This window comes from Salvelinus fontinalis, chromosome 15 (genome assembly GCF_029448725.1).
Source record: "Salvelinus fontinalis isolate EN_2023a chromosome 15, ASM2944872v1, whole genome shotgun sequence".
Taxonomy (NCBI): domain Eukaryota; kingdom Metazoa; phylum Chordata; class Actinopteri; order Salmoniformes; family Salmonidae; genus Salvelinus; species Salvelinus fontinalis.
In genome coordinates, this window is record NC_074679.1 from 1,808,466 (window position 1) to 1,835,637 (window position 27,172).

The window sequence follows — 27,172 nt, forward strand, 5'->3', positions numbered from 1 at the left end:
CATTACATTACAACACATTACATTACAACACATTACATTACAACACATTACATTACAGCAGATTACATTACAACACATTACATTACAACACATTACATTACAACACATTACATTACAACACATTACATTACAGCAGATTACATTACAGCAGATTACATTACAACACATTACATTACAACACATTACATTACAACACATTACATTACAACACATTACATTACAACACATTACATTACAGCAGATTACATTACAACACATTACATTACAACACATTACATTACAACACATTACATTACAACACATTACATTACAACACATTACATTACAACACATTACAACACATTACATTACATTACATTAAATTACATTACATTAAATTACATTACAACACATTAAATCCGTGATAATCGAGAATTTCAATAAGCATTTCGCTACGGCTGGCCATGCTTTCCTCGTGGATACCCCAGGCCTGGCCAACAGCTCCGTCCCCCCTGCAGCTACTTGTCCGAGCCTCCCCAGCTTCTCCTTCACCCAAATCCAGATCGCAGATGTTCTGAAAGAGCTGCAAAACCTGAACCCGTACAAATCAGCTGGGCTAGACAATCTGGTGCCTCTATTTCTAAAATGATCCGCCGCCATTGTCGCAACCCCTATTACCAGTCTGTTCAACCTCTCTTTCGTATCGTCCAAGATCCCTATAGATTGGAAAGCTGCCGCGGTCATCCCCCTCTTCAAAGGGGGAGACACTATAGACCCAAATTGTTATAGACCGATATCCATCCTGCCCTGCCTCTCTAAAGTCTTCGAAAGCCAAGTTAATAAACAGATCACTGACCATTTCGAATCACACCGTACCTTCTCCGCTATGCAATCCGGTTTCCGAGCTTGTCATGGATGCACCTCAGCCACGCTCAAGGTCCTAAACGATATCATAACCGCCATCGATAAGAGACAGTACTGTGCAGCCGTCTTCATCGACCTGACCAAGACTTTCGACTCTGTCAATCACTGTATTCTTATCGGCAGACTCAATAGCCTTGGTTTCTCTAATGATTGCCTCGCCTGGTTCACCAACTACTTCTCAGACAGAGTTCAGTGTGTCAAATCGGAGGGCCTGTTATCCTGACCTCTGGCAGTCTCTATGGGGGTGCCACAGGGTTCAATTCTCGGGCCGACTCTTTTCTCTGTATACATCAATGATGTCGCTCTTGCTGCTGGTGATTCTCTTGCTGCGGGTGATTCCCTGATCCACCTCTATGGACACTGTTCTAACTAACCTCCAGTTGAGCTTCAACGCCATACAACTCTCCTTCCGTGGCCTCCAACTGCTCTTAAACGCAAGTAAAACCAAATGCATGCTCTTCAACCGATCGCTGCCCGCACCTGCCCGCCCGTCCAGTATCACTACTCTGGAAGGTTCTGACTTAGAATAACTACAAATACCTAGGTGTCTGGTTAGACTGTAAACTCTCCTTCCAGACTCATATTAAAAATCTCTAATCCAAAATCAAATCTAGAATCGCAACAAATCCTCCTTCACTCACGCCGCAAAACTTACCATCGTAAAACTGACCATCCTACCGATCCTTGCCTTCGGCGATGTCATCTATAAAATAGCCTCCAACACTCTACTCAACAAACTGGATGTAGTCTATCACATTGCCATCTGTTTTGTCACCAAAGCCCCATATACCACCCACCACTGCGACCTGTACGCTCTCGTCGGCTGGTCCTCGCTACAACACAACACATTACAACGTATTGCTTTACAAAACATTACATTCTCTCTCTAACTTTCCTCCCTCTCTCTCTCTATCTACATCTCCTCCCTCTCTTCTCTAACCCTCCCCTCTCTCACTCTCTCTCTGTCTCCCAGTCTCTCTCTCTCTCTCTCTATCTACATCTCCTCCCTCTCTTCTCTAACCCTCCTCTCTCTCTCTCTCTCTCTCTCTGTCTCCCAGTCTCTATCTCTCTCTCTCTCTCTACATCTCCTCCCTCTCTTCTCTAACCCTCCTCTCTCTCTCTCTCTCTCTGTCTCCCAGTCTCTATCTCTCTCTCTCTCTCTACATCTCCTCCCTCTCTTCTCTAACCCTCCTCTCTCTCTCTCTCTCTCTGTCTCCCAGTCTCTATCTCTCTCTCTCTCTCTCTACATCTCCTCCCACTCTTCTCTAACCCTCCTCTCTCTCTGTCTCCCTCCCAATTAAATTCAGTTCAATTTAAGTGGCTTTATTGTCATGGGAAACATATGTTTACTTTGCCAAAGCAAGTGAACTAGATAATAAACAAAAGTGAAAGAAACACAAATTAACAGTGTTGTAATGACATGCAAATAGTTAAAGTACAAAAGGGAAAATAAATATGGGTTGTATTTACAATTGTGATTGTTCTTCACTGGTTGCCCTTTTCTTGTGGAAACAGGTCTCAAATCTTGCTGCTGTGATGGACACTGTAGTATTTCACCCAGTAGATATGGGAGTTTCTCAAAAATGCATTTGTTTTCTAATTCTTTGTGTGTCTCTAATCTGAGGGAAATATGTGTCTCAAATATGGTCATACATTGGGCAGGAGGTTAGGAAGTGCAGCTCAGTTTCCACCTCATTTTGTGGGCAGTGTGCACATAGCCTGTCTTCTCTTGAGAGCCATGTCTGCCTACGGCGGCCTTTCTCAATAGCAAGGCTATGCTCACTGAGTCTGTACATAGTCAAAGCTTTCCTTCAATTTGGGTCAGTCACAGTGGTCAGGTATTCTGCCAAAATATCATTCTAGTTTATTCTCTTTTTTTGTTAATTCTTTCCAATGTGTCAAGTAATTATCTTTTTGTTTTCTCATGATTTGTTTGGGTCTACCTCTCCTCCCTCACTCTACCTCTCCTCTCTCTCTCTCTCTCTCTCCTCTCTCTCTCTACCTCTCCTCCCTCTCATTCTCTACCTCTCCTCCCTCTCTCTCACTCTACCTCTCCTCATTCTCTCTCTCTACCTCTCCTCCCTCTTTCTCTACCTCTCCTCCCTCTCTCTCTACCTCTCCTCCCTCTCAATCTACCTCTCCTCTCTCTCTCTCTACCTCTCCTCCCTCTCTCTCTACCTCTCCTCACCCTCTCTCTCTCTACCTCTCCTCTCTCTCTCTCTACCTCTCCTCCCTCTCTCTCTACCTCTCCTCCCTATCTCTCTACCTCTCCTCCCTCTCACTCTACCTCTCCTCCCTCTCACTCTACCTCTCCTCCCTCTCACTCTACCTCTCCTCCCTCTCACTCTACCTCTCCTCCCTCTCACTCTACCTCTCCTCCCTCTCCTCTCTCTCTCTCTACCTCTCCTCCCTCTCTCTCTACCTCTCCTCCCTCTCTCTCTACCTCTCCTCACCCTCTCTCTCTCTACCTCTCCTCTCTCTCTCTCTACCTCAACTCCCTCTCACTCTACCTCTCCTCCCTCTCACTCTACCTCTCCTCCCTCTCACTCTACCTCTCCTCCCTCTCACTCTACCTCTCCTCCCTCTCACTCTACCTCTCCTCCCTCTCTCTCTACCTCTCCTCCCTCGCAAACTCTCCTCCCTCTCTCTCTACCTCTCCTCCCTCTCACTCTACCTCTCCTCCCTCTCACTCTACCTCTCCTCCCTCTCACTCTACCTCTCCTCCCTCTCACTCTACCTCTCCTCCCTCTCTCTCTACCTCTCCTCCCTCGCAAACTCTCCTCCCTCTCTCTCTACCTCTCCTCCCTCTCTCTCTACCTCTCCCCCCTCTCTCTCTATCTCTACCCTCTCACACTCTACCTCTCCTCACTCTCTCTCTACCTCTCCTCCCTCTCACTCTACCTCTCCTCCCTCTCTCTCTATCTCTCCTCTCTGTCTCTACCTCTCCTCCCTCTCTCTACCTCTCCTCCCTCTCTCTCTACCTCTCCTCCCTCGCAAACTCTCCTCCCTCTCTCTCTACCTCTCCTCCCTCTCTCTCTACCTCTCCTCCCTCTCTCTCTACCTCTCCTCCCTCTCACTCTATCTCTCCTCTCTGTCTCTACCTCTCCTCCCTCTCTCTCTACCTCTCCTCCCTCTCACTCTACCTCTCCTCCCTCTCTCTCTACCTCTCATCCCTCTCACTCTACCTCTCCTCCCTCTCTCTCTACCTCTCCCCCCTTTCTCTCTACCTCTCCCCCCTCTCTCTCTACCTCTCTCCTCTCACTCTCTACCTCTCCTCCCTCTCACTCTACCTCTCCTCCCTCTCCTCCCTCTCTCTCTACCTCTCCCTCTACCTCTCCTCCCTCTCTCTCTACCTCTCCTCCCTCTCTCTCTACCTCTCCTCCCTCTCTCTCAACCTCTCCTCCCTCCCTCTCTCTACCTCTCCTCCCTCTCTCTCTACCTCTCCTCCCTCTCACTCTATCGCTCCTCTCTCACTCTCTCCCTCTTCTCCCTCTCTCTCTACCTCTCCCCCCTCTCTCTCTACCTCTCACCCCTCACTCTCTACCTCTCCTCCCTCTCTCTCTACCTCTCCTCCCTCTCTCTCTACCCCTCTCTCTCTCTCTCTACCTCTCTCCCCCCCTCTCTCTCTATCTCTCCCCTCTCACACTCTACCTCTCCTCCCTCTCACTCTACCTCTCCTCCCTCTCTCTCTACCTCTCTTCCCTCTCACTCTACCTCTCCTCCCTCTCTCTCTACCTCTCCTCCCTCTCTCTCTACCTCTCCCCCCTCTCTCTCTACCTCTCCCCCCTCTCTCTCTACCTCTCCCCTCTCACTCTCTACCTCTCCTCCCTCTCACTCTATCTCTCCTCTCTGTCTCTACCTCTCCTCCCTCTCTCTACCTCTCCCCCCTCTCTCTCTACCTCTCCTCCCTCGCAAACTCTCCTCCCTCTCTCTCTACCTCTCCTCCCTCTCACTCTACCTCTCCTCCCTCTCTCTCTACCTCTCCTCCCTCTCTCTCTACCTCTCCTCCCTCTCTCTCTACCTCTCCTCCCTCTCTCTCTACCTCTCCTCCCTCTCTCTCTACCTCTCCTCCTTCTCTCTCTACCTCTCCTCCTTCTCTCTCTACCTCTCCTCCCTCTCTCTCTACCTCTCCTCCCTCTCTCTCTACCTCTCCTCCCTCTCACTCTACCTCTCCTCCCTCTCTCTCTACCTCTCCTCCCTCTCACTCTACCTCTTCTCCCTCTCACTCTACCTCTCCCCCTCTCTCTCTCTACCTCTCCCCCCTCTCTCTCTATCTCTCCCCTCTCACTCTCTACCTCTCCTCCCTCTCTCTCTACCTCTCCTCTCTCTCTCTCTACCTCTCCTCCCTCTCTCTCTACCTCTCCTCCCTCGCAAACTCTCCTCCCTCTCTCTCTACCTCTCCTCCCTCTCACTCTACCTCTCCTCCCTCTCTCTCTACCTCTCCTCCCTCTCTCTCTACCTCTCGTCCCTCTCACTCTACCTCTCCTCCCTCTCTCTCTACCTCTCCTCCCTCTCACTCTACCTCTTCTCCCTCTCACTCTACCTCTCCCCCTCTCTCTCTCTACCTCTCCCCCCTCTCTCTCTATCTCTCCCCTCTCACTCTCTACCTCTCCTCCCTCTCTCTCTACCTCTCCTCCCTCTCTCTCTACCTCTCCTCCCTCTCTCTCTACCTCTTTTCCCTCTCACTCTACCTCTCCTCCCTCTCACTCTATCTCTCCTCTCTGTCTCTACCTCTTCTCCCTCTCACTCTACCTCTCCTCCCTCTCTCTCTACCTCTCCTCCCTCTCACTCTACCTCTTCTCCCTCTCTCTCTACCTCTCCTCCCTCTCACTCTACCTCTCCTCCCTCTCACTCTACCTCTCCTCCCTCTCTCTCTACCTCTCCTCCCTCTCACTCTACCTCTTCTCCCTCTCACTCTACCTCTCCCCCTCTCTCTCTCTACCTCTCCCCCCTCTCTCTCTATCTCTCCCCTCTCACTCTCTACCTCTCCTCCCTCTCTCTCTACCTCTCCTCCCTCTCTCTCTACCTCTCCTCCCTCTCTCTCTACCTCTTTTCCCTCTCACTCTACCTCTCCTCCCTCTCTCTCTACCTCTCCTCCCTCTCTCTCTACCTCTCCTCCCTCGCAAACTCTCCTCCCTCTCTCTCTACCTCTCCTCCCTCTCACTCTACCTCTCCTCCCTCTCTCTCTACCTCTCCTCCCTCTCTCTCTACCTCTCCTCCCTCTCTCTCTACCTCTCCTCCCTCTCTCTCTACCTCTCCTCCCTCTCACTCTACCTCTTCTCCCTCTCACTCTACCTCTCCCCCTCTCTCTCTACCTCTCCCCCCTCTCTCTCTATCTGTCCCCTCTCACTCTCTACCTCTCCTCCCTCTCTCCCTACCTCTCCTCTCTCTCTCTCTACCTCTCCTCCCTCTCTCTCTACCTCTCCTCCTTCTCTCTCTACCTCTCCCTTTACCTCTCCTCCCTCTCTCTCTATCTCTCCCCTCTCACTCTCTACCTCTCCTCCCTCTCTATACCTCTCCTCTCTCTCTCTCTACCTCTCCCCCCTCTCTCTCTACCTCTCCTCCCTCTCTCTCTACCTCTCCTCCCTCTCTCTACCTCTCCTCCCTCTCTCTCTACCATAAAACACATTTGTCTCCATTTTTCACCAATCAAACATTTTCTAAACATACATTTCACACAAACAACCATCCTGTGGTGTCATTCTACTGTTAACATGACCCTTACTCTGACTACACATTACAGAGCTACATTTACCACGCACCTTACTCTGACTGGCTGCTCTGACTGGCTAGACACAGACCAGGGACTAAATCTGATACCACTCCTAAATATCTGACACCTTCCTCAAATATTAGCAGAACAGCACAATAGACTGTGTGTTTACAGATTGAGTGGGGGGGGGGGGGGGGGGGGGGGGGGGGGGGGGGGGGGGCAGGATATTGCTGCTAACTCACTGAAGGTATGTACAGAGCCAAGTTGTGGAGTAATGGACCAATCAGAGCTGTGTTGGGGAGAAATGGACCAATCAGAGCCGTGTTGGGGAGAAATGGACCAATATTATGGAGCTGTGTGGAGTAATGGACCAATCAGAGCCGTGTTGGGGAGAAATGGACCAATATTATGGAGCTGTGTGGAGTAATGGACCAATCAGAGCCGTGTTGGGGAGAAATGGACCAATATTATGGAGCTGTGTGGAGTAACAGACCAATCAGAGCCGTGTTGGGGAGAAATGGACCAATATTATGGAGCTGTGTGGAGTAACAGACCAATCAGAGCCGTGTTGGGGAGAAATGGACCATTATTATGGAGCTGTGTGGAGTAACAGACCAATCAGAGCCGTGTTGGGGAGAAATGGACCAATATTATGGAGCTGTGTGGAGTAACAGACCAATCAGAGTCGTGTTGGGGAGAAATGGACCAATATTATGGAAGCTGTGTGGAGTAACAGACCAATCAGAGTCCAGGAACAGAATCTGTCCAGTGACCGAAGATGGAAGACCTTTATTAGAGTGGAACTTGGCTGTGACAGTTGGAGCTGGAAGTGTCACTGCCTTGATGAGCATGTGCTACTATGTGTGTGTATGTGTGTGTGTGTGTGTGTGTGTGTGTGTGTGTGTGTGTGTGTGTGTGTGTGTGTGTGTGTGTGTGTAGGTGTGTGTAGGTGTGTGTGTGTGTGTGTGTGTGTGTAGGTGTGTGTGTGTGTGTGTGTGTGTGTAGGTGTGTGTGTGTGTGTAGGTGTGTGTGTGTGTGTAGGTGTGTGTAGGTGTGTGTGTGTGTGTGTGTGTGTGTGTAGGTGTGTGTAGGTGTGTAGGTGTGTGTGTAGGTGTGTGTGTAGGTGTGTGTGTGTGTGTGTGTGTGTGTGTGTGTGTGTGTGTGTGTGTGTGTGTGTGTGTGTGTGTGTGTGTGTGTGTGTGTGTGTGTGTGTGTATGTGTAGGTGTGTGTAGGTGTGTGTAGTTGTGTGTAGTGTGTGTAGGTGTGTATGTGTGTGTAGGTGTGTATGTATGTGTATGTATGTGTGTGTATGTGTGTGTAGGTGTGTGTATGTGTGTGTGTGTGTGTGTGTGTGTGTGTGTGTGTGTGTGTGTGTGTGTGTGTGTGTGTGTGTGTGTGTAGGTGTGTGTAGGTGTGTGTGTGTGTGTGTGTGTGTGTAGGTGTGTGTGTGTGTGTGTGTGTGTGTGTGTAGGTGTGTGTGTGTGTGTAGGTGTGTGTAGGTGTGTGTGTGTGTGTGTGTGTGTGTGTGTGTGTGTGTGTGTGTGTGTGTGTGTGTGTGTGTGTGTATGTGTGTGTAGGTGTGTGTGTGTGTGTAGGTGTGTGTGTAGGTGTGTGTGTGTGTCTGACTGTTAAACTAGAAACGGACCAGCAGCAACAATAACTCAATAACTGACCTTCTTCACAGTGACTTTGTTTTCATGTTACAACTTTGGAGGTGTTTCTGGACTAACACCACTGGCAGAAATCAGTAGCACTGACTGGTTATAACACCTACTAATAAGCTCTCTGTCATCTGTTGAGAAGCACCAGGCTGAGATTCAGTGCTGCTTGCTGCTCCAAACAGTGAGTCACATAGCTTACTGTCTGGGTGGTCACTAAACAGAACTGGCTGATGAAATCATTACCCTCGTCTCATGGAGAGATACAGAAATAAACAGAGAGAGAGTGAAGGTGTAAACTTGGCAGTAGAAAACCTAAACACTATATTTGACCTCTCAGCTTCAATATTACATCTAAAGAAAATTAATAACAATGACAAATGGTTTGATGAAGAATGTAAAAACATAAGAAAGAAATTGAGAAACCTGTCCAGCCAAAAACATACAGACTCAGAAAACCTGAGTCTACTCCTTCACTATGGTGAATCACTAAAACAATACAGAAATACACTACGGAAAAAGAAGGAACAGCTCGTCAGAAATTATCTCAATGTAACTGAAGAATCCATAGAATCTAACCACTTCTGGGGAAATTGGAAACACTAAACAAACAACAACACAAAGAATTATCTATCGAAAACGGAGATGTATGGATAATTGAGTTGAAAGAGAGAGAGGAAGTATAGGAGACATGGAGAGGACAAAGGAAGAGATATAATGAAAGGAGAGAAGGAGAGGAGAGGAGAGAGATGGAGAGGAGAGATGGAGAGGAGAGAAGGAGAGGAGAGATGTATTTAACTTTTGTTAATTATCTACTTCACTTGCTTTGGCAATGTTAACGTATGTTTCCCATGCCAATAAAGCCCCTAACTGTTATGGGTTTAAGATGGCACAGTGATGCCATCTGTTGGTAAATGTTTATTACTGCAACTCATGTATTTATACCGGGGTGCTTGAGATACCCGGGAGTGTCATGATGTACAGAACAAGGCTGGTTACTCGCATGAATGTCTCTGTCTCGTCATTTACCATTGGAACAAACATGGTGTCAGAAGTGGGATCACTAACCATGCTTTCCGCAAATTAGAGTAACCTGTTCTGGTTTACCAAACAATTGTTTATTTGAGTAAAATTTCGCCGGAATTGGCTTTAGCTAGAGTGAGTTTGCTAGTTAGCTTCAGTGTTGTTAGCACCGGTTAGACATGGCAGCGAACATTCCCCCTCCCGCCGTTATGAAGCTCAGCGGGGATTGGAGCACGAACTGGGATACGTTTAGAGGTGAATGGGAAGACTATGCGCTAGCAACGGGACTTCTGGAAAAGGACGAAGAGGTAGTGGCTGCCACTTTGAGGACTATAATTGGAACTGAATGCCGACACGTATACAAACACAACCTGAACCTAACAGCAGCTCAGCAAGGTAACGCTATAACTATTCTTGATGCTCTTGAACATTACTTTAAGCCAGCAAAGAACGTCATCTACGAGCGTTATGTTTTTGGTTGTTGCAAACAGGAGAACGGGGAGTCCATTGACAGCTTTGTCACTAGGCTAAGGGAAAAGGCAGCTACATGTGACTATGGTGCTTTAAGAGATGAACTGATCAGAGATAAGATTGTGCTTGGCATAACTGATGAGGGCACCCGCAGACGTTTGCTGAGAGAACGTGACCTGACGCTGGTCTTGGCAGTGGAGACATGCCGTGCAGCAGAGCTTACTGATATACGGATAAGGTCCATGGAGCTAGAAAGGCAACATATGGACAATGTCAATGCTACATTCAGGCAGCCAGTAAAGAAATTCCCCTTTGCCACAGCTAATGCTAATACTACAGCCAACTCTGCAGTAGACAACCCCAATACATGCCGATATTGTGGCATTTCTCATGGACGAGGAAAAGAACACTGCCCAGCCTATGGAAAAATATGCAAATCCTGTGGTACAGCTAATCACTTTGCAAGGATCTGCACGAAAAGCAAGAGAAAGGAGGGTAAGGTGCACTCTATTGAAACAAACCCTGATGAGGAGGAAAAAAAAAAAAACTGGTCACCCAGACACCTGTACTGCGTTACTACAATGTGTCAAAACCTGTCACGATTCAGAGTGACTCAAGCCAGTATGGACTTGGCTGTTGCCTCATGCAGGAGAGCCAGCCTGTGGCATTCGCCTCTAGGGCACTCACCCTAACAGAGCAGAACTATGCCCAGATAGAGAAGGAGTGCCTCAGCATTGTGTTTGCATGCCAACGCTTCCACCACTACCTGACTGGGCGAAGAGCCAGGTGATCACAGGTCAAGTCACATGGGGCCTGAGGCACTGGGCGAAGAGCCAGGTGATCACAGGTCGGCTGCTCCCTCGCCCATCAATACTCCTCTTAGACAGTCAGGTGACACGCCTGTGCGGGAACCCGCAGGCCTCGCAGACAAGCCCCCTGTCTTTTCACGCTACGGGCGTTTGTCTCAGCCACCAAAAAGACTTAATCTGTAGGTTTCCCATCAGGGTTGACAGAAAGAGATTAAAAGAAAAAAAAAAAGTAAAGAGACTATCAAAATGTGTTAAGTTGTTATCTGAGAAAAAAAAAAAAAAAAAAAACTAAACTGTTCATGTTGGAAACTATTACTAGGTTTGTTTTGTTAATGAATTGACACCTCCTGTCCTATTTTATTAAAGGGAAGATGTTATGGGTTTAAGATGGCACAGTGATGCCATCTGTTGGTAAATGTTTATTACTGCAACTCATGTATTTATACCGGGGTGCTTGAGATACCCGGGAGTGTCATGATGTACAGAACAAGGCTGGTTACTCGCATGAATGTCTCTGTCTCGTCATTTACCATTGGAACAAACATAAATTGAAATTGAGATAAGGAGAGGAGCGATGGAGAAAGAGAAGGACAGGAGAGGTGAGGAAAGAGAAGGACAGGAGAGGTGGAGAAAGAGAAGGACAGGAGAGATGAGGAAAGAGAAGGACAGGAGAGGTGGAGAAAGAGAAGGACAGGAGAGGTGGAGAAAGAGAAGGACAGGAGAGGTGGAGAAAGAGAAGGACAGGAGAGATGTAGAAAGAGAAGGACAGGAGAGGTGGAGAAAGAGAAGGAGAGGAGAGATGGAGAAAGAGAAGGAGAGGAGAGATGGAGAAAGAGAAGGAGAGGAGAGGTGGAGAAAGACAAGGACAGGAGAGGTGGAGAAAGAGAAGGAGAGGAGAGATGGAGAAAGAGAAGGAGAGGAGAGGTGGAGAAAGAGAAGAACAGGAGAGGTGCAGACAGAGAGGAGAGGTGGAGAAAGACAAGGACAGGAGAGGTGGAGAAAGAGAAGGACAGGAGAGGTGCAGAAAGAGAGGAGAGGTGGAGAAAGACAAGGACAGGAGAGGTGGCGAGAGACAGTGTTGTGTTCGAGACCACCTAAAGCGAGACCGATTCAAGACCAAGACTGGGGCAAATTGAGACTGAGTCAATACCGATACCGGGAGGGGGACAAAGGGTTCGAGACCGAGTCAAGACCGAGACCGGGCGGGGGACAAGGGGTCCAAGACTGAATCAAGACCGAGACCGGGCGGGGGACAAGGGGTCCAAGACTGAGTCAAGACTGAGACTGGAGCAAATCGAGACCTAGACAAGACCGAGACCGAGCAGGGGACAAGGGGTCCAAGACTGAATCAAGACCGAGACCGGGCGGGGGACAAGGGGTCCAAAACTGAATAAAGACCGAGACCGAGCAGGGGACAAGGGGTCCAAGACTGAGTCAAGACCGAGACTGGAGCAAATCGAGACCTAGACAAGACCGAGACCGAGCGGGGGACAAGGGGTCCAAGACTGAGTCAAGACCGAGACCAGAAAAATCTGAGTCACATTCAAGACCATGATTGTAATCACCACCATAATAAGAGTATTTCTGTTCATATTTCAGAACCACATTTGGATTCTTTAGACATTAGAAAACATTCTTATTTACAATAACGGCCTACCAAAAGATAAAAGGCCTCCTGCGAGGATGGGGGCTGGGATTAAAAATAACAAATAAAAATATAAATATAGGACAAAACACATCATGACAAGAGAGACACCACAACACTACATAAAGAGAGACCTAAGACAACAACATAGCATGGTAGCAGCACATGACAACACAGCATGGTAGCAACACAACATGACAACAACATGGTAGCAACACAACATGGTAGCAACACATGACAACACAGCATGGTAGCAACACAACATGGTAGCAACACAACATGGCAGCAGCCCAGGGTACAAACATTATAGGCACAGACAACAGCACAAAGGGCAAGAAGGTAGAGACAACAATACATCACACGAAGCAGCCACAACTGTCAGTAAGAGTGTCCATGACTGAGTCATTGAATGAAGAGATGAAGATAAAACTGTAAAATTGGAAAATAGTTGGGAAAGAGATTTCTGTTGTACCGATTCCACATGGTTTTAAAAAAGTATGAATGTATGTACTTGTAAGTCGCTCTGGATAAGAGCGTCTGCTAAATGACTTAAATGTAAATGTAAATGTAAATGTTTATGAACACAAAACACAGCTCGATTCAAAACGTAAAACTTCTCCATTTAAATGATTATACAAAATGATTGTAACCAATACATGTTATCAGTCAAAGGTTTGGACACACTCTATTCACTCAAGGGTTTTTCTTTATTTGTACAATTTTCTACATTGTAGAATAATAGTGAAGACATCAAAACTATGAAATAACACACATGGAATCATGTTGTAAGCAGAAAAGTGTGAAACAAATCAAAATATATATTTGATATTCTTCAAAATAGTCACCCTTTACCTTGATGACAGCTTTGCACACTCTTGGCCTTCTCTCAACCAGCTTCAGCTGGAATGCTTTTCCAACAGTCTTGAAGGAGTTCCCACATATGCTGAGCACTTGTTGGCTGCTTTTACTTCACTCTGCGGTCCAACTCATCCCAAACCATCTCAATTGGGTTGAGGTCGGGTGATCGCGTAGGCCAGGTCATCTGATGCAGCACTCCATCACTCTCCTTCTTGGTCAAATAGCCCTTAAACATCCTGGAGGTGTGTTGGGTCATAGTCTTGTTGAAAAACAAATCATGGTCCCACTAAGCCCAAACCAGATGGGATGGCGTATCGCTGCAGAATGCTGTGGAAGCCATGCTGGTTAAGTGTCCCTTGAATTCTAAATAAATCACAGTCAGTGTCACCAGCAAAGCACCCCCACACCATCACACCTCCTCCTCCATGCTTCACGGTTGGTCCACACATGCGGAGATCATCCATTCACCTACTCTGCATCTTACAAACACACGGCGGTTGGACCCAAAAATCTCAAATTTGGACTCATCAGACCAAAGGACAGATTTCCACCAATCTAATGTCCATTGCTCGTGTTTCTTGGCCCAAGCACGTCTCTTCTTATTATTGGTGAGAGCCAGTTTCATCATTGGGCTCCCGAGTGGCATCTCAGCGCAAGAGGCTGGTTTGAATCCAGGCTGCATCACAACTGGCCTTGATTGGGAGTCCCATAGGGCGGCGCACAATTGCCCCAGTGTCGTCCGGGTTTTGTTCCTAGGCCGCCATTGTAAATAAGAATTTGTTCTTAACTGACTTGCCTAGTTAAATAAAGGTTAAATAAAATTGTAAAACATGCCCTTGATGATTTTTCCGACTGCACTTGAAGAAACGTTCAAAGTTCTTGACATTTTCCAGATTGACTGACCTTCATGTCTTCAAGTAATGATGGACTGTCGTTTCTCTTTGCTTATTTGAGCTGTTCTTGCCATAATATGGATTTGGTCTTTTACCAAATAGGGCTATCTTCTGTATACCACCCCTACCTTGTCACAACACAACTGATTGGCTCAAACGCATTAAGATGAAAAGAAATTACAGAAATTAACTTTTAGGAAGGCAACACCTGTTAATTGAAATGCATTCCTCTTCAGAGATAGATGGGAGGGGCTGAGATTAGCTGATAGGACTAAAAACAAAGAAAAAGATAACTATTGTAAAATAGTATGTACAGTATAAGCTGGAAGCAGAAGTGTTGTCGTCCATTAGTTTACTCCAGTTATGGGAAGGGTGGTAGGGTAAGGGGAAAATAATAACGGAACATATATTTAAAATAGATATATATTTTACTTAAATATTTACAGAAAATATATATGGGGGATCATCATTTGGTGAACTGTGTTTTTTATTGCAGAGCACTTCCTGCTGTTAGCCATCTCTTTGAAAATACCTTACAGTTGATGGGAATAACCAGGAAGTGAAACATTGTTGCATTTAAAATGGAACTGACAGCATTGTAGCAACATGATATCGTATTAAAATCTGTTCATAAAAAGTTAAAGCTATCTCCTGAAACACACACACTCAAATACAAAAGCTACAACACAGAAACTGGGGAACGTAACAGCTATAGCCATGGAACCCCTTGCTACTCTCATTCGTGCATGTGCCGATATAGCTTTAGGTTAAAATAAAAGACATGTAGCACAAACTGTCCCTCTATGCAGACGATGTTCTTTTGTTTTTATCCAAGCATAAAACTTCTATTCCCCCCTTACTTAACCTGACGCCCTGACCTTAGAGATCCTTTTATGTTTCTAGTTTGGTTTGGTCAGGGTGTGAGTTGGGGTGGTTATTCTATGTTCTATGTTTTGTAGTTCTATGTTTTGGCCGGGTAGGGTTCTCAATCAGGGACAGCTGTCTATCATTGTCTCTGATTGAGAACCATACTTAGGCTGCCCTTTTTCCCACCTGTCTTGGTGGGAAGTTGACTTTGTTTAAGGCACCACGCTGCACCTTGGTCCTCTTCTTTTCACGGCCGTGACAGAACATCGCATCGTAAACGGACCAGGCAGCATGGTAAAAAGGAGGAATGGACATTGGAGGAGATCCTGGCCGGAAGGGATCGCCTTCCATGGGAACAGATGGAAGCATTGAGAAAGGCGAAGGCAGCGACGAAAGCAGAGCGGCAGCGTTACGAGGGAACACGGCTGGCAAGGAAGCCCGAGAACTAACATAAATATATGTTGTGTTTTCGCTGTAAAACATTTTACAAATCGGACACGTTGGCTGGATTCACAAGATGTTTATCTTTCATTTGCTGTACTGGACTTGTGATTTCATGAAATTATATTATATTATATTAAGAAACTGGATTCAATAGTAATTCAATTTTTATGGGATAACAGGCTAGAATTTCAAAGAAGCATTTATGCAAGTACAGGATAGAGGGGGGCTTTGGCCTTCCTCACTTCAAACTGTATTATTGGGCTGCTAATCTGAACAGTGTGTCTTTCTGGAGGGAAAGTTTACCTGGGATGAGACAGAAGGATTATCCTTTCATGACTTTTGATAGAGCAGACCTCCTGTCAACGTTCCTCACTCCCTCCTCACTCCTCCTCACTCCCTGCCTCCTCACTCCTCCTCACTCCCTGCCTCGTCACTCCTCCTCACTCCTCCTCACTCCCTGCCTCCTCACTCCTCCTCACTCCCTGCCTCGTCACTCCTCCTCACTCCTCCTCACTCCCTGCCTCCTCACTCCTCCTCACTCCTCCTCACTCCCCCCCTCCTCCTCACTCCTCCTCACTCCCTCCCTCCTCCTCACTCCTCCTCACTCCTCCCTCCCTCCCTCCTCACTCCTCCTCACTCCCTGCCTCCTCACTCCTCCTCACTCCTCCTCACTCCCTGCCTCCTCACTCCTCCTCACTCCCTGCCTCCTCACTCCTCCTCACTCCTCCTCACTCCTCCTCACTCCCTGCCTCCTCACTCCCTGCCTCCTCACTCCCTGCCTCCTCACTCCTCCTCACTCCCTGCCTCCTCACTCCCTGCCTCCTCACTCCCTGCCTCCTCACTCCTCCTCACTCCTCCTCACTCCCTGCCTCCTCACTCCCTCCTCACTCCTCCTCACTCCCTCCCTCCTCACTCCTCCTCACTCCCTCCCTCCTCACTCCTCCTCACTCCCTGGGATGCGACAGAATGATTATCCTTTCATGGCTTTTGATAGAGCAGACCTCCTGTCAACGTTCCTCACTCCCTGCACTTGTTAATAGTCCAGCATATGTGGAAAAAGCCACTTCTGACTCTAATCCAGTCATTTATCATACTCTTAGGATCTGGAAACAGACGAGGTATTTTCTTAACATTCCCACTGTATACACTGACACCCCGATTAGCCTGAATCATGCTTTCCACCCTGCATTGGATGATGTGGTGTTTTCACAGTGGCGGGAGAAGGGGCTCACAACAATCTATACATGGTCAGTTAGCTTAATTTCAACTATTGTTACAGGTAACTATGGTTACAGGGAAAGTTCAACATGCCAACAACACGTTTTCAGATTCCTCCAAATCAGGACTTTCTTAAGGACACATGTCCCACAGAATGGCATTAAGCCAAACATTAGATAAAGACCTTCCACTTTAGAGTGGTCCTCCAAATCAGGACTTTCTTAAGGACACATGTCCCACAGAATGGCATTAAGCCAAATAGTCCTACATTAGATAGCCTGATCCTTGTGAATCCCCTTTCAAAAGGGTCGGTCTCTAGACTGTATGATGTGCTACAGGCCCACATAGAGGTATCCACAGACACCATTAAAAGGGCTTGGGAACAATAACTTGGTTCAGAAATCTCAGATGAGGACTGGATAGAAGCTCTCAGGAATATAAACCACAGTTCAGTGAATGCCAGACACAACCTTGTGCAGTTTAAGGTGATACACAGGTTACACTACTCAAAATTAAAACTGCATAAAATATTCCCGGACACCTCACCACTGTGTGAGAGGTGCAAGCAGGATGTGGGGACGTTGACACACTTGGACATGTCCTTAGTTACATGCTTACTGGGCTCTCATTTTTGCTTACTTAATCTAATGCTTTCGATAGAGTTCTAGCCCCAGACCCATTGATCGCTCTGTTTGGTTACAGTTGATGGGAATAACCAGGAGGGGAAAGCTGTCTCTCTGTTTGGTTACAGTTGATGGGAATAACCAGGAGGGGAAAGCTGTCTCTCTGTTTGGTTACTGTTGATGGGAATAACCAGGAAGGGAAAGCTGTCTCTCTGTTTGGTTACAGTTGATGGGAATAACCAGGAAGGGAAAGCTGTCTCTCTGTTTGGTTACAGTTGATGGGAATAACCAGGAGGGGAAAGCTGTCTCTCTGTTTGGTTACTGTTGATGGGAATAACCAGGAGGGGAAAGCTGTCTCTCTGTTTGGTTACAGTTGATGGGAATAACCAGGAAGGGAAAGCTGTCTCTCTGTTTGGTTACAGTTGATGGGAATAACCAGGAAGGGAAAGCTGTCTCTCTCTGTACTCTATTAGCCAAAAGGCTCATATTGCTTTTTTGGAAATTGGAGACTGTACCTACCTTTGAAATATGGTTATTGGATTTAGGGAATGTAATACATATGGAAAAGATTCGATACAACACCTCCAATAGAAGTCCAATGTTTTACAAAATATGTCAGCCGATACTGGATAAATGGTCTAGTCCCGCTTCATAACTGGGCAGCCGATACTGGATAAATGGTCTAGTCCCGCTTCATAACTGGGCAGCCGATACTGGATAAATGGTCTAGTCCCGCTTCATAACTGGGTTGACGATCTGCTGCTACTCTGTGCTGTAATCCACTCAATATTTATTTTTGGCTGAACCACACGGCTTGTAATGACTGTCTTCTTATACATGTACCACCTAATAGGATTTTGTTTTATTTTGTGTATGTGTGATTTCAGTTTTGTTTTGTCCTCTAAATTGGCCATCCCATTCAACAGTACAATGAATGTCAATGTTTGTATCGCTGTCTTTTTATATTTATTTTTTATTGGAAAATAATAAACATATTATAAAAAAACTGTTTTAGCTAGTTGGCCGTCAAAAGTGCACTGATAAACGATGGGGAATTGTAGCCTCCTCATCCTTCTGCAGCTTACCTGCTAATGCATGCCTGTCCCAACCAAGCACCCAAGCTAACGGGCTAAAGTCGGCTAGCTTGCTATCTAGCTACTTCCAGACAAAAAAGCTTTTGACTAAATTAGGCATGATGGTCTGCTATACAAATGGATGGAAAGTGGTGTTTGGGGAAAAACATAAGAAATTATCAAATACATGTACACAAACAACAAGTGTGCGGTTGAAATTGGCAAAAAACACAGATTTCTTTCCACAGGGCCATGGGGTGAGACAGGAGTGCACCCCCACCCTCTTCAACATATATATGGGGTGTCAGGTAGCCTAGTGGTTAGAGTGTTGGGCCAGTAACCGAAAGGTTGCTAGATTGAATCCCCGAGCTGACAAGTTAAAAATCTGTTGTTCTGCCCCTGAACAAGTCAGTTAGTCAACTGTTCCTAGGCCGTCATTGTAAATAAGAATTTGTTCTTAACTGACCTGCCTAGTTAAATAAAGGTTGAATTTAAATATATCAATGAATTGGTGAGGGCACTAGAACAGTCTGCAGCACCCGGCCTCACCCTACTAGAACAGTCTGCAGCACCCGGCCTCACCCTACTAGAACAGTCTGCAGCACCCGGCCTCACCCTACTAGAACAGTCTGCAGCACCCGGCCTCACCCTACTAGAACAGTCTGCAGCACCTCACCCTACTAGACCAGTCTGCAGCACCAGGCCTCACCCTACTAGACCAGTCTGCAGCACCAGGCCTCACCCTACTAGACCAGTCTGCAGCACCCGGCCTCACCCTACTAGAACAGTCTGCAGCACCCGGCCTCACCCTACTAGACCAGTCTGCAGCACCCGGCCTCACCCTACTAGAACAGTCTGCAGCACCAGGCCTCACCCTACTAGAACAGTCTGCAGCACCCGGCCTCACCCTACTAGAACAGTCTGCAGCACCCGGCCTCACCCTACTAGACCAGTCTGCAGCACCTCACCCTACTAGAACAGTCTCCAGCACCCGGCCTCACCCTACTAGACCAGTCTGCAGCACCTCACCCTACTAGAACAGTCTGCAGCACCAGGCCTCACCCTACTAGAACAGTCTGCAGCACCCGGCCTCACCCTACTAGAACAGTCTGCAGCACCCGGCCTCACCCTACTAGAACAGTCTCCAGCACCCGACCTCACCCTACTAGACCAGTCTGCAGCCTCACCCTACTAGACCAGTCTGCAGCACCCGGCCTCACCCTACTAGACCAGTCTGCAGCCTCACCCTACTAGAACAGTCTGCAGCACCCGGCCTCACCCTACTAGACCAGTCTGCAGCACCCGGCCTCACCCTACTAGACCAGTCTGCAGCACCCGGCCTCACCCTACTAGAACAGTCTGCAGCACCCGGCCTCACTCTACTAGAATCTGAAGTCAAATGTCTACTGTTTGCTGATGATCTGGTGCTTCTGTCACCAACCAAGGAGGGCCTACAGCAGCACCTAGATCTTCTGCACAGATTCTGTCAGACCTGAGCCCTGATAGTAAATCTCAGTAAGACCAAAATAATGGTGTTCCAAAAAAGGTCCAGTTTCCAGGACCATAAATACAAATTCCATCTGGACGCTGTTGCCCTAGAGCACACAAAAAATGATACATACCTTGGTGTAAACATCAGTGCCACAGGTAACTTCCACAAAGCTGTGAACGATCTGAGAGACAAGGCAAGAAGGGCCGTCCATGCCATCAAAAGGAACATAAAATTAGACATACTAATTAGGATCTGGCTAAAAATACTTGAATCAGTTATAGAACCCATTGCCCTTTATGGTTGTGAGGTATGGGGTCCGCTCACCAACCAAGAATACACAAAATGGGACAAACACCAAATTGAGACTCTGCATGCAGAATTCTGCTAAAATATCCTCTGGTACAACGTAGAACACCATATAATGCAGAGCAGAATTAGGCCGATACCCACTAATTATCAAAATCCCAAAAAAGAGACATTACAATTTACAACCACCTAAAAGGAAGCGATTCCCAAACCTTCCATGACAGAGCCATCACCTACAGAGAGATGAACCTGGAGAAGAGTCCCCTAAGCAAGCTGGTCCTAGGGCTCTGTTCACAAACACAAACACACCCCACAGAGCCCCAGGACAACAGCACAATTAGACCCAACCAAATCATGAGAAAACAAAAAGATAATTACTTGACACATTGGAAAGAATTAACAAAAAAACAGAGCAAACTAGAATGCTATTTGGCCCTAAACAGAGAGTACACAGTGGCAGAATACCTGACCACTGTGACTGACCCAAACTTAAGGAAAGCTTTGACTATGTACAGACTCAGTGAGCATAGCCTTGCTATTGAGAAAGGCCGCCGTAGGCAGACCTGGCTCTCAAGAGAAGACAGGCTATGTGCACACTGCCCACAAAATGAGGTGGAAACTGAGCTGCACTTCCTGACCTCCTGCCCAATGTATGACCATATTAGAGACACATATTTCCCTCAGATTAGAGACACACAAAGAATTAGAAAACAAATGCAATTTTGATCAAATCCCTTATCTATTAGGTGAAATACCATAGTGTGCCATCACAGCAGCAAGATGTGACCTGTTGCAACAAGGAAAGGGCAACCAGTGAAGAACGAAAACCATTATAAATTTACTGTTCATTTTTTTCATGTTTTTTTCACATTTGTTTATTATCTGTTTCACTTGCTTTGGAAACATATTTTTCCCATGCCAATAAAGCCCTTTGAATTGAATTGAGAGAGAGAGAGAGGGAGCGAGAGAGAGCGAGAGAGAGAGAAAGAGGGAGCGAGAGAGAGAGAGAGAGAGAGAGCGAGAGAGAGAGAAAGAGGGAGCGAGAGAGAGCGAGAGAGAGCAAGAGAGAGAGAGAAAGAGGGAGCGAACGAGAGAGAGAGGGAGCGAGAGAGAGCGAGAGAGAGAGCAAGAGAGAGAGAAAGAGGGAGCGAGAGAGAGCGAGAGAGAGAGAAAGAGGGAGCGAGAGAGAGAGAGAGGGAGCGAGAGAGAGCGAGAGAGAGAGAAAGAGGGAGCGAGAGAGAGAGAGAGAGAGAGAGAGCGAGAGAGAGAGAAAGAGGGAGCGAGAGAGAGAGAGAGAGAGAGAGAGAGAGCGAGAGAGAGAGAAAGAGGGAGCGAGAGAGCGAGAGAGAGCGAGAGAGAGCGAGAGAGAGAGAAAGAGGGAGCGAGAGAGAGCGAGATAGAGAGAGAGAGAGAAAGAGGGAGCGAGAGAGAGCGACAGAGAGAGCAAGAGAGAGAGAGAAAGAGGGAGCGAGAGAGAGAGAGAGAAAGAGGGACCGAGAGAGAGCGAGAGAGAGAGCAAGAGAGAGAGAGAAAGAGGGAGCGAGCGAGAGAGAGAGAGAGAGAGAGAGAGAGAGAGAGAGAGAGAGAAAGAGGGAGAGAGAGAGAGCGAGAGAGAGAGAGAAAGAGGGAGCGAGAGAGAGCGAGAGAGAGAGCAAGAGAGAGAGAGAAAGAGGGAGCGAGAGAGAGAGGGGTAATGGAGAGGGGATATAGGGAGAAGAGATGGAGAGGAGATAGAGGTCCGTCTCTCACCTGTCACTCTGATTGTGTAGTTGCTGAGCAGTGTGTTGCCGTGGGTGACGCGGCAGGAGTACACACCGGAGTCCTCGTACGACACGTTGGTGATGCGTAGATCCCTCTGGACCAGCCGATTCCGGTTGTTAGGCAACACACTACTGCCATCCTTAAACCAGAGGACAGGTTGGGCGTCAGTGTTACAGGACAGATCCAGGGTGTCTCCCGTAGGAACCACGTAGTCCTCCAGGAACACAACCTCACTGGACACAGAGCCTGGATGGGGAGAAAGACAGGGTTAGGGTCAGAGAGACAGGGTTAGGGTCAGAGAGACAGGGTTAGGGTCAGAGAGACAGGGTTAGGGTCAGAGAGACAGGGTTAGGGTCAGAGAGACAGGGTTACGGTCTGAGAGACAGGGTTAGGGTTAGAGAGACAGGGTTAGGGTCAGAGAGACAGGGTTAGGGTCAGAGAGACAGGGTTAGGGTCAGAGAGACAGGGTTAGGGTCAGAGAGACAGGGTTAGGGTCAGAGAGACAGGGTTAGGGTCAGAGAGACAGGGTTAGGGTCAGAGAGACAGGGTTAGGGTTAGAGAGACAGGGTTAGGGTCAGAGAGACAGGGTTAGGGTCAGAGAGACAGGGTTAGGGTCAGAGAGACAGGGTTAGGGTCAGAGAGACAGGGTTAGGGTCAGAGAGACAGGGTTACGGTCTGAGAGACAGGGTTAGGGTTAGAGAGACAGGGTTAGGGTCAGAGAGACAGGGTTAGGGTCAGAGAGACAGGGTTAGGGTCAGAGAGACAGGGTTAGGGTCAGAGAGACAGGGTTAGGGTCAGAGAGACAGGGTTAGGGTCAGAGAGACAGGGTTAGGGTCAGAGAGACAGGGTTAGGGTTAGAGAGACAGGGTTAGGGTCAGAGAGACAGGGTTAGGGTCAGAGAGACAGGGTTAGGGTCAGAGAGACAGGGTTAGGGTCAGAGAGACAGGGTTAGGGTCAGAGAGACAGGGTTAGGGTCAGAGAGACAGGGTTAGGGTCAGAGAGACAGGGTTAGGGTCAGAGAGACAGGGTTAGGGTCAGAGAGACAGGGTTAGGGTCAGAGAGACAGGGTTAGGGTTAGAGAGACAGGGTTAGGGTCAGAGAGACAGGGTTAGGGTCAGAGAGACAGGGTTAGGGTCAGAGAGACAGGGTTAGGGTCAGAGAGACAATGTTAGGGTCAGAGAGACAGGGTTAGGGTCAGAGAGACAGGGTTAGGGTCAGAGAGACAGAGACAGACAGAGAGAGTCAAGGTGTCTCCCAAAGCAACAACATAGTCCCCTTGGAAGACAGCCTCACTGGAGACAGTCTGGAGGGGGAGAGAGAAAGGATAGATCCAGGGTGTCACCTGTTCCAACCAGAGGACAAAAAGTCTGGAGGAGGACAGAGAGATAGAGATTGAGAATGGTGAAGAGACACTTAAAGAGTTAGCAACAATATGTGACTAATTTCAGGAAACTATTTGAACGGAAACTTTATTTTTTATCAAAATGCAATTTTGCCATATGTAAATACGAATAAAATTGTTACATTTACGAGCCTAGTTGGTTTAGCCAAGGAAATTGACACGAACCTTTCCGCTACCATGATTGGCTGAGAGAATGAGTGGGCTGGACATGCCGAGAGATGAGTTCGGATTAGAATTTTTAGGTAATCCTTTCGAACGCTGCTTTTTTTTTTAAAGATATCAAAGTGTTGCTCTCCACTTTCTTGGGGACCGGGTTTTAAAATCAGTGGAATGCCCAGTGGAATTCGAGTATGATAGCTAAGGACATTGAGACAATTCTGGCGTTTGATTGCAAATATGCAAAAAGTCGAAAAGAGAACACGCACAAGGATGTTATATAAAACACCTGCGGATTACATCTTCAACCTGAGGGCATCCGTGAGTTCATTATGGATCCCCATTACTTCCTGCCAAGGCAGCAGCTACTCTTCCTGGGGTTTATTATGGATCCCCATTAGTTCCTGCCAAGGCAGCAGCTACTCTTCCTGGGGTTTATTATGGATCCCCATTACTTCCTGCCAAGGCAGCAGCTACTCTTCCTGGGGTTTATTATGGATCCCCATTAGTTCCTGCCAAGGGAACAGCTACTCTTCCTGGTGTTTATTATGGATCCCCATTACTTCCTGCCAAGGCAGCAGCTACTCTTCCTGGGGTTTATTATGGATCCCCATTACTTCCTGCCAAGGCAGCAGCTACTCTTCCTGGGGTTTATTATGGATCCCCATTACTTCCTGTCAAGGCAGCAGCTACTCTTCCTGGGGTTTATTATGGATCCCCATTACTTCCTGCCAAGGCAGCAGCTGCTCTTCCTGGGGTTTATTACGGATCCCCATTAGTTCCTGCCAAGGCAGCAGCTGCTCTTCCTGGGGTTTATTACGGATCCCCATTAGTTCCTGCCAAGGCAGCAGCTACTCTTCCTGGGGTTTATTATGGATCCCCATTAGTTCCTGCCAAGGCAGCAGCTACTCTTCCTGGGGTTTATTATGGATCCCCATTAGTTCCTGCCAAGGCAGCAGCTACTCTTCCTGGGGTTTATTATGGATCCCCATTACTTCCTGCCAAGGCAGCAGCTACTCTTCCTGGGGTTTATTATGGATCCCCATTAGTTCTTGCCAAGGCAGCAGCTACTCTTCCTGGGGTTTATTATGGATCCCCATTACTTCCTGCCAAGGCAGCAGCTACTCTTCCTGGGGTTTATTATGGATCCCCATTACTTCCTGTCAAGGCAGCAGCTACTCTTCCTGGGGTTTATTATGGATCCCCATTACTTCCTGCCAAGGCAGCAGCTACTCTTCCTGGGGTTTATTATGGATCCCCATTACTTCCTGCCAAGGCAGCAGCTGCTCTTCCTGGGGTTTATTACGGATCCCCATTAGTTCCTGCCAAGGCAGCAGCTACTCTTCATGGGGTTTATTATGGATCCCCATTAGTTCCTGCCAAGGCAGCAGCTACTCTTCCTGGGGTTTATTATGGATCCCCATTAGTTCCTGCCAAGGCAGCAGCTACTCTTCCTGGGGTTTATTATGGATCCCCATTAGTTCCTGCCAAGGCATCAGCTACTCTTCCGGGGGTTTATTATGGATCCCCATTAGTTCCTGCCAAGGCAGCAGCTACTCTTCCTGGGGTTTATTATGGATCCCCATTAGTTCCTGCCAAGGCAGCAGCTACTCTTCCTGGGGTTTATTATGGATCCCCATTACTTCCTGCCAAGGCAGCAGCTGCTCTTCCTGGGGTTTATTACGGATCCCCATTAGTTCCTGCCAAGGCAGCAGCTACTCTTCATGGGGTTTATTATGGATCCCCATTAGTTCCTGCCAAGGCAGCAGCTACTCTTCCTGGGGTTTATTATGGATCCCCATTAGTTCCTGCCAAGGCAGCAGCTACTCTTCCTGGGGTTTATTATGGATCCCCATTACTTCCTGCCAAGGCAGCAGCTACTCTTCCTGGGGTTTATTATGGATCCCCATTAGTTCCTGTCAAGGCAGCAGCTACTCTTCCTGGGGTTTATTATGGATCCCCATTACTTCCTGCCAAGGCAGCAGCTACTCTTCCTGGGGTTTATTACGGATCCCCATTAGTTCCTGCCAAGGTAGCAGCTACTCTTCCTGGGGTTTATTACGGATCCCCATTAGTTCCTGCCAAGGTAGCAGCTACTCTTCCTGGGGTTTATTACGGATCCCCATTAGTTCCTGCCAAGGCAACAGCTACTCTTCCTGGGGTTTATTATGGATGCCCATTAGTTCCTGCCAAGGCAGCAGCTACTCTTCCTGGTGTTTATTATGGATCCCCATTACTTCCTGCCAAGGCAGCAGCTACTCTTCCTGGGGTTTATTATGGATCCCCATTACTTCCTGCCAAGGCAGCAGCTACTCTTCCTGGTGTTTATTATGGATCCCCATTAGTTCCTGCCAAGGCAGCAGCTACTCTTCCTGGTGTTTATTATGGATCCCCATTAGTTCCTGTCAAGGCAGCAGCTACTCTTCCTGGGGTTTATTATGGATCCTCGTTAGGTCCTGTCGAGGCAGCAGCTACTCTTCCTGGGGTTTATTATGGATCCCCATTAGTTCCTGCCAAGACAGCAGCTACTCTTCCTGGGGTTTATTACGGATTCCCATTAGTTCCTGCCAAGGCAGCAGCTACTCTTCGTGTGGTTTATTATGGATCCCCATTAGTTCCTGCCAAGGCAGCAGCTACTCTTTCTGGGGTTTATTATGGATCCCCATTAGTTCCTGCCAGGGCAGCAGCTACTCTTCCTGGGGTTTATTACGGATCCCCATTAGTTCCTGTCAAGGCAGCAGCTACTCTTCCTGGGGTTTATTATGGATCCTCGTTAGGTCCTGTCGAGGCAGCAGCTACTCTTCCTGGGGTTTATTATGGATCCCCATTAGTTCCTGCCAAGACAGCAGCTACTCTTCCTGGGGTTTATTACGGATTCCCATTAGTTCCTGCCAAGGCAGCAGCTACTCTTCGTGTGGTTTATTATGGATCCCCATTAGTTCCTGCCAAGGCAGCAGCTACTCTTTCTGGGGTTTATTATGGATCCCCATTAGTTCCTGCCAGGGCAGCAGCTACTCTTCCTGGGGTTTATTACGGATCCCCATTAGTTCCTGCCAAGGCAACAGCTACTCTTCCTGGGGTTTATTATGGATCCCCATTAGTTCCTGCCAAGGCAGCAGCTACTCTTCCTGGGGTTTATTACGGATCCCCATTAGTTCCTGCCAAGGCAGCAGCTACTCTTCCTAGTGATTATTATGGATCCCCATTAGTTCCTGCCAAGGCAGCGGCTACTCTTCCTGGGGTTTATTATGGATCCCCATTAGTTCCTGCCAAGGTAGCAGCTACTCTTCCTGGGGTTTATTACGGATCCCCATTAGTTCCTGCCAAGGCAACAGCTACTCTTCCTGGGGTTTATTATGGATGCCCATTAGTTCCTGCCAAGGCAGCAGCTACTCTTCGTGTGGTTTATTATGGATCCCCATTAGTTCCTGCCAAGGCAGCAGCTACTCTTCCTGGGGTTTATTATGGATCCCCATTAGTTCCTGCCAAGGTAGAAGCTACTCTTCCTGGGGTTTATTACGGATCCCCATTAGTTACTGCCAAGGCAACAGCTACTCTTCCTGGGGTTTATTATGGATCCCCATTAGTTCCTGCCAAGGTAGCAGCTACTCTTCCTGGGGTTTATTACGGATCCCCATTAGTTCCTACCAAGGCAACAGCTACTCTTCCTGGGGTTTATTATGGATCCCCATTAGTTCCTGCCAAGGCAGCAGCTACTCTTCCTGGGGTTTATTACGGATCCCCATTAGTTCCTGCCAAGGCAGCAGCTACTCTTCATGGGGTTTATTATGGATCCCCATTAGTTCCTGCCAGGGCAGCAGCTACTCTTCCTGGGGTTTATTATGGATCCCCATTA

The 27,172-nt window shown here is 47.7% G+C and overlaps 1 protein-coding gene across 2 annotated transcripts in view; it reads right to left on the bottom strand.

Annotated features, from left to right (window-relative positions):
• The window catches only part of LOC129811258 (fibroblast growth factor receptor 3-like), a 366,746-nt gene that overhangs the window by 201,330 nt on the left and 138,244 nt on the right, over window positions 1-27,172 (bottom strand). For both annotated transcript variants that reach the window (XM_055862424.1, XM_055862422.1), the window contains exon 3: window positions 21,747-22,004. In XM_055862424.1, the coding sequence (XP_055718399.1) occupies window positions 21,747-22,004 (258 nt within the window). The remainder of the gene's footprint in view (window positions 1-21,746; window positions 22,005-27,172) is intronic.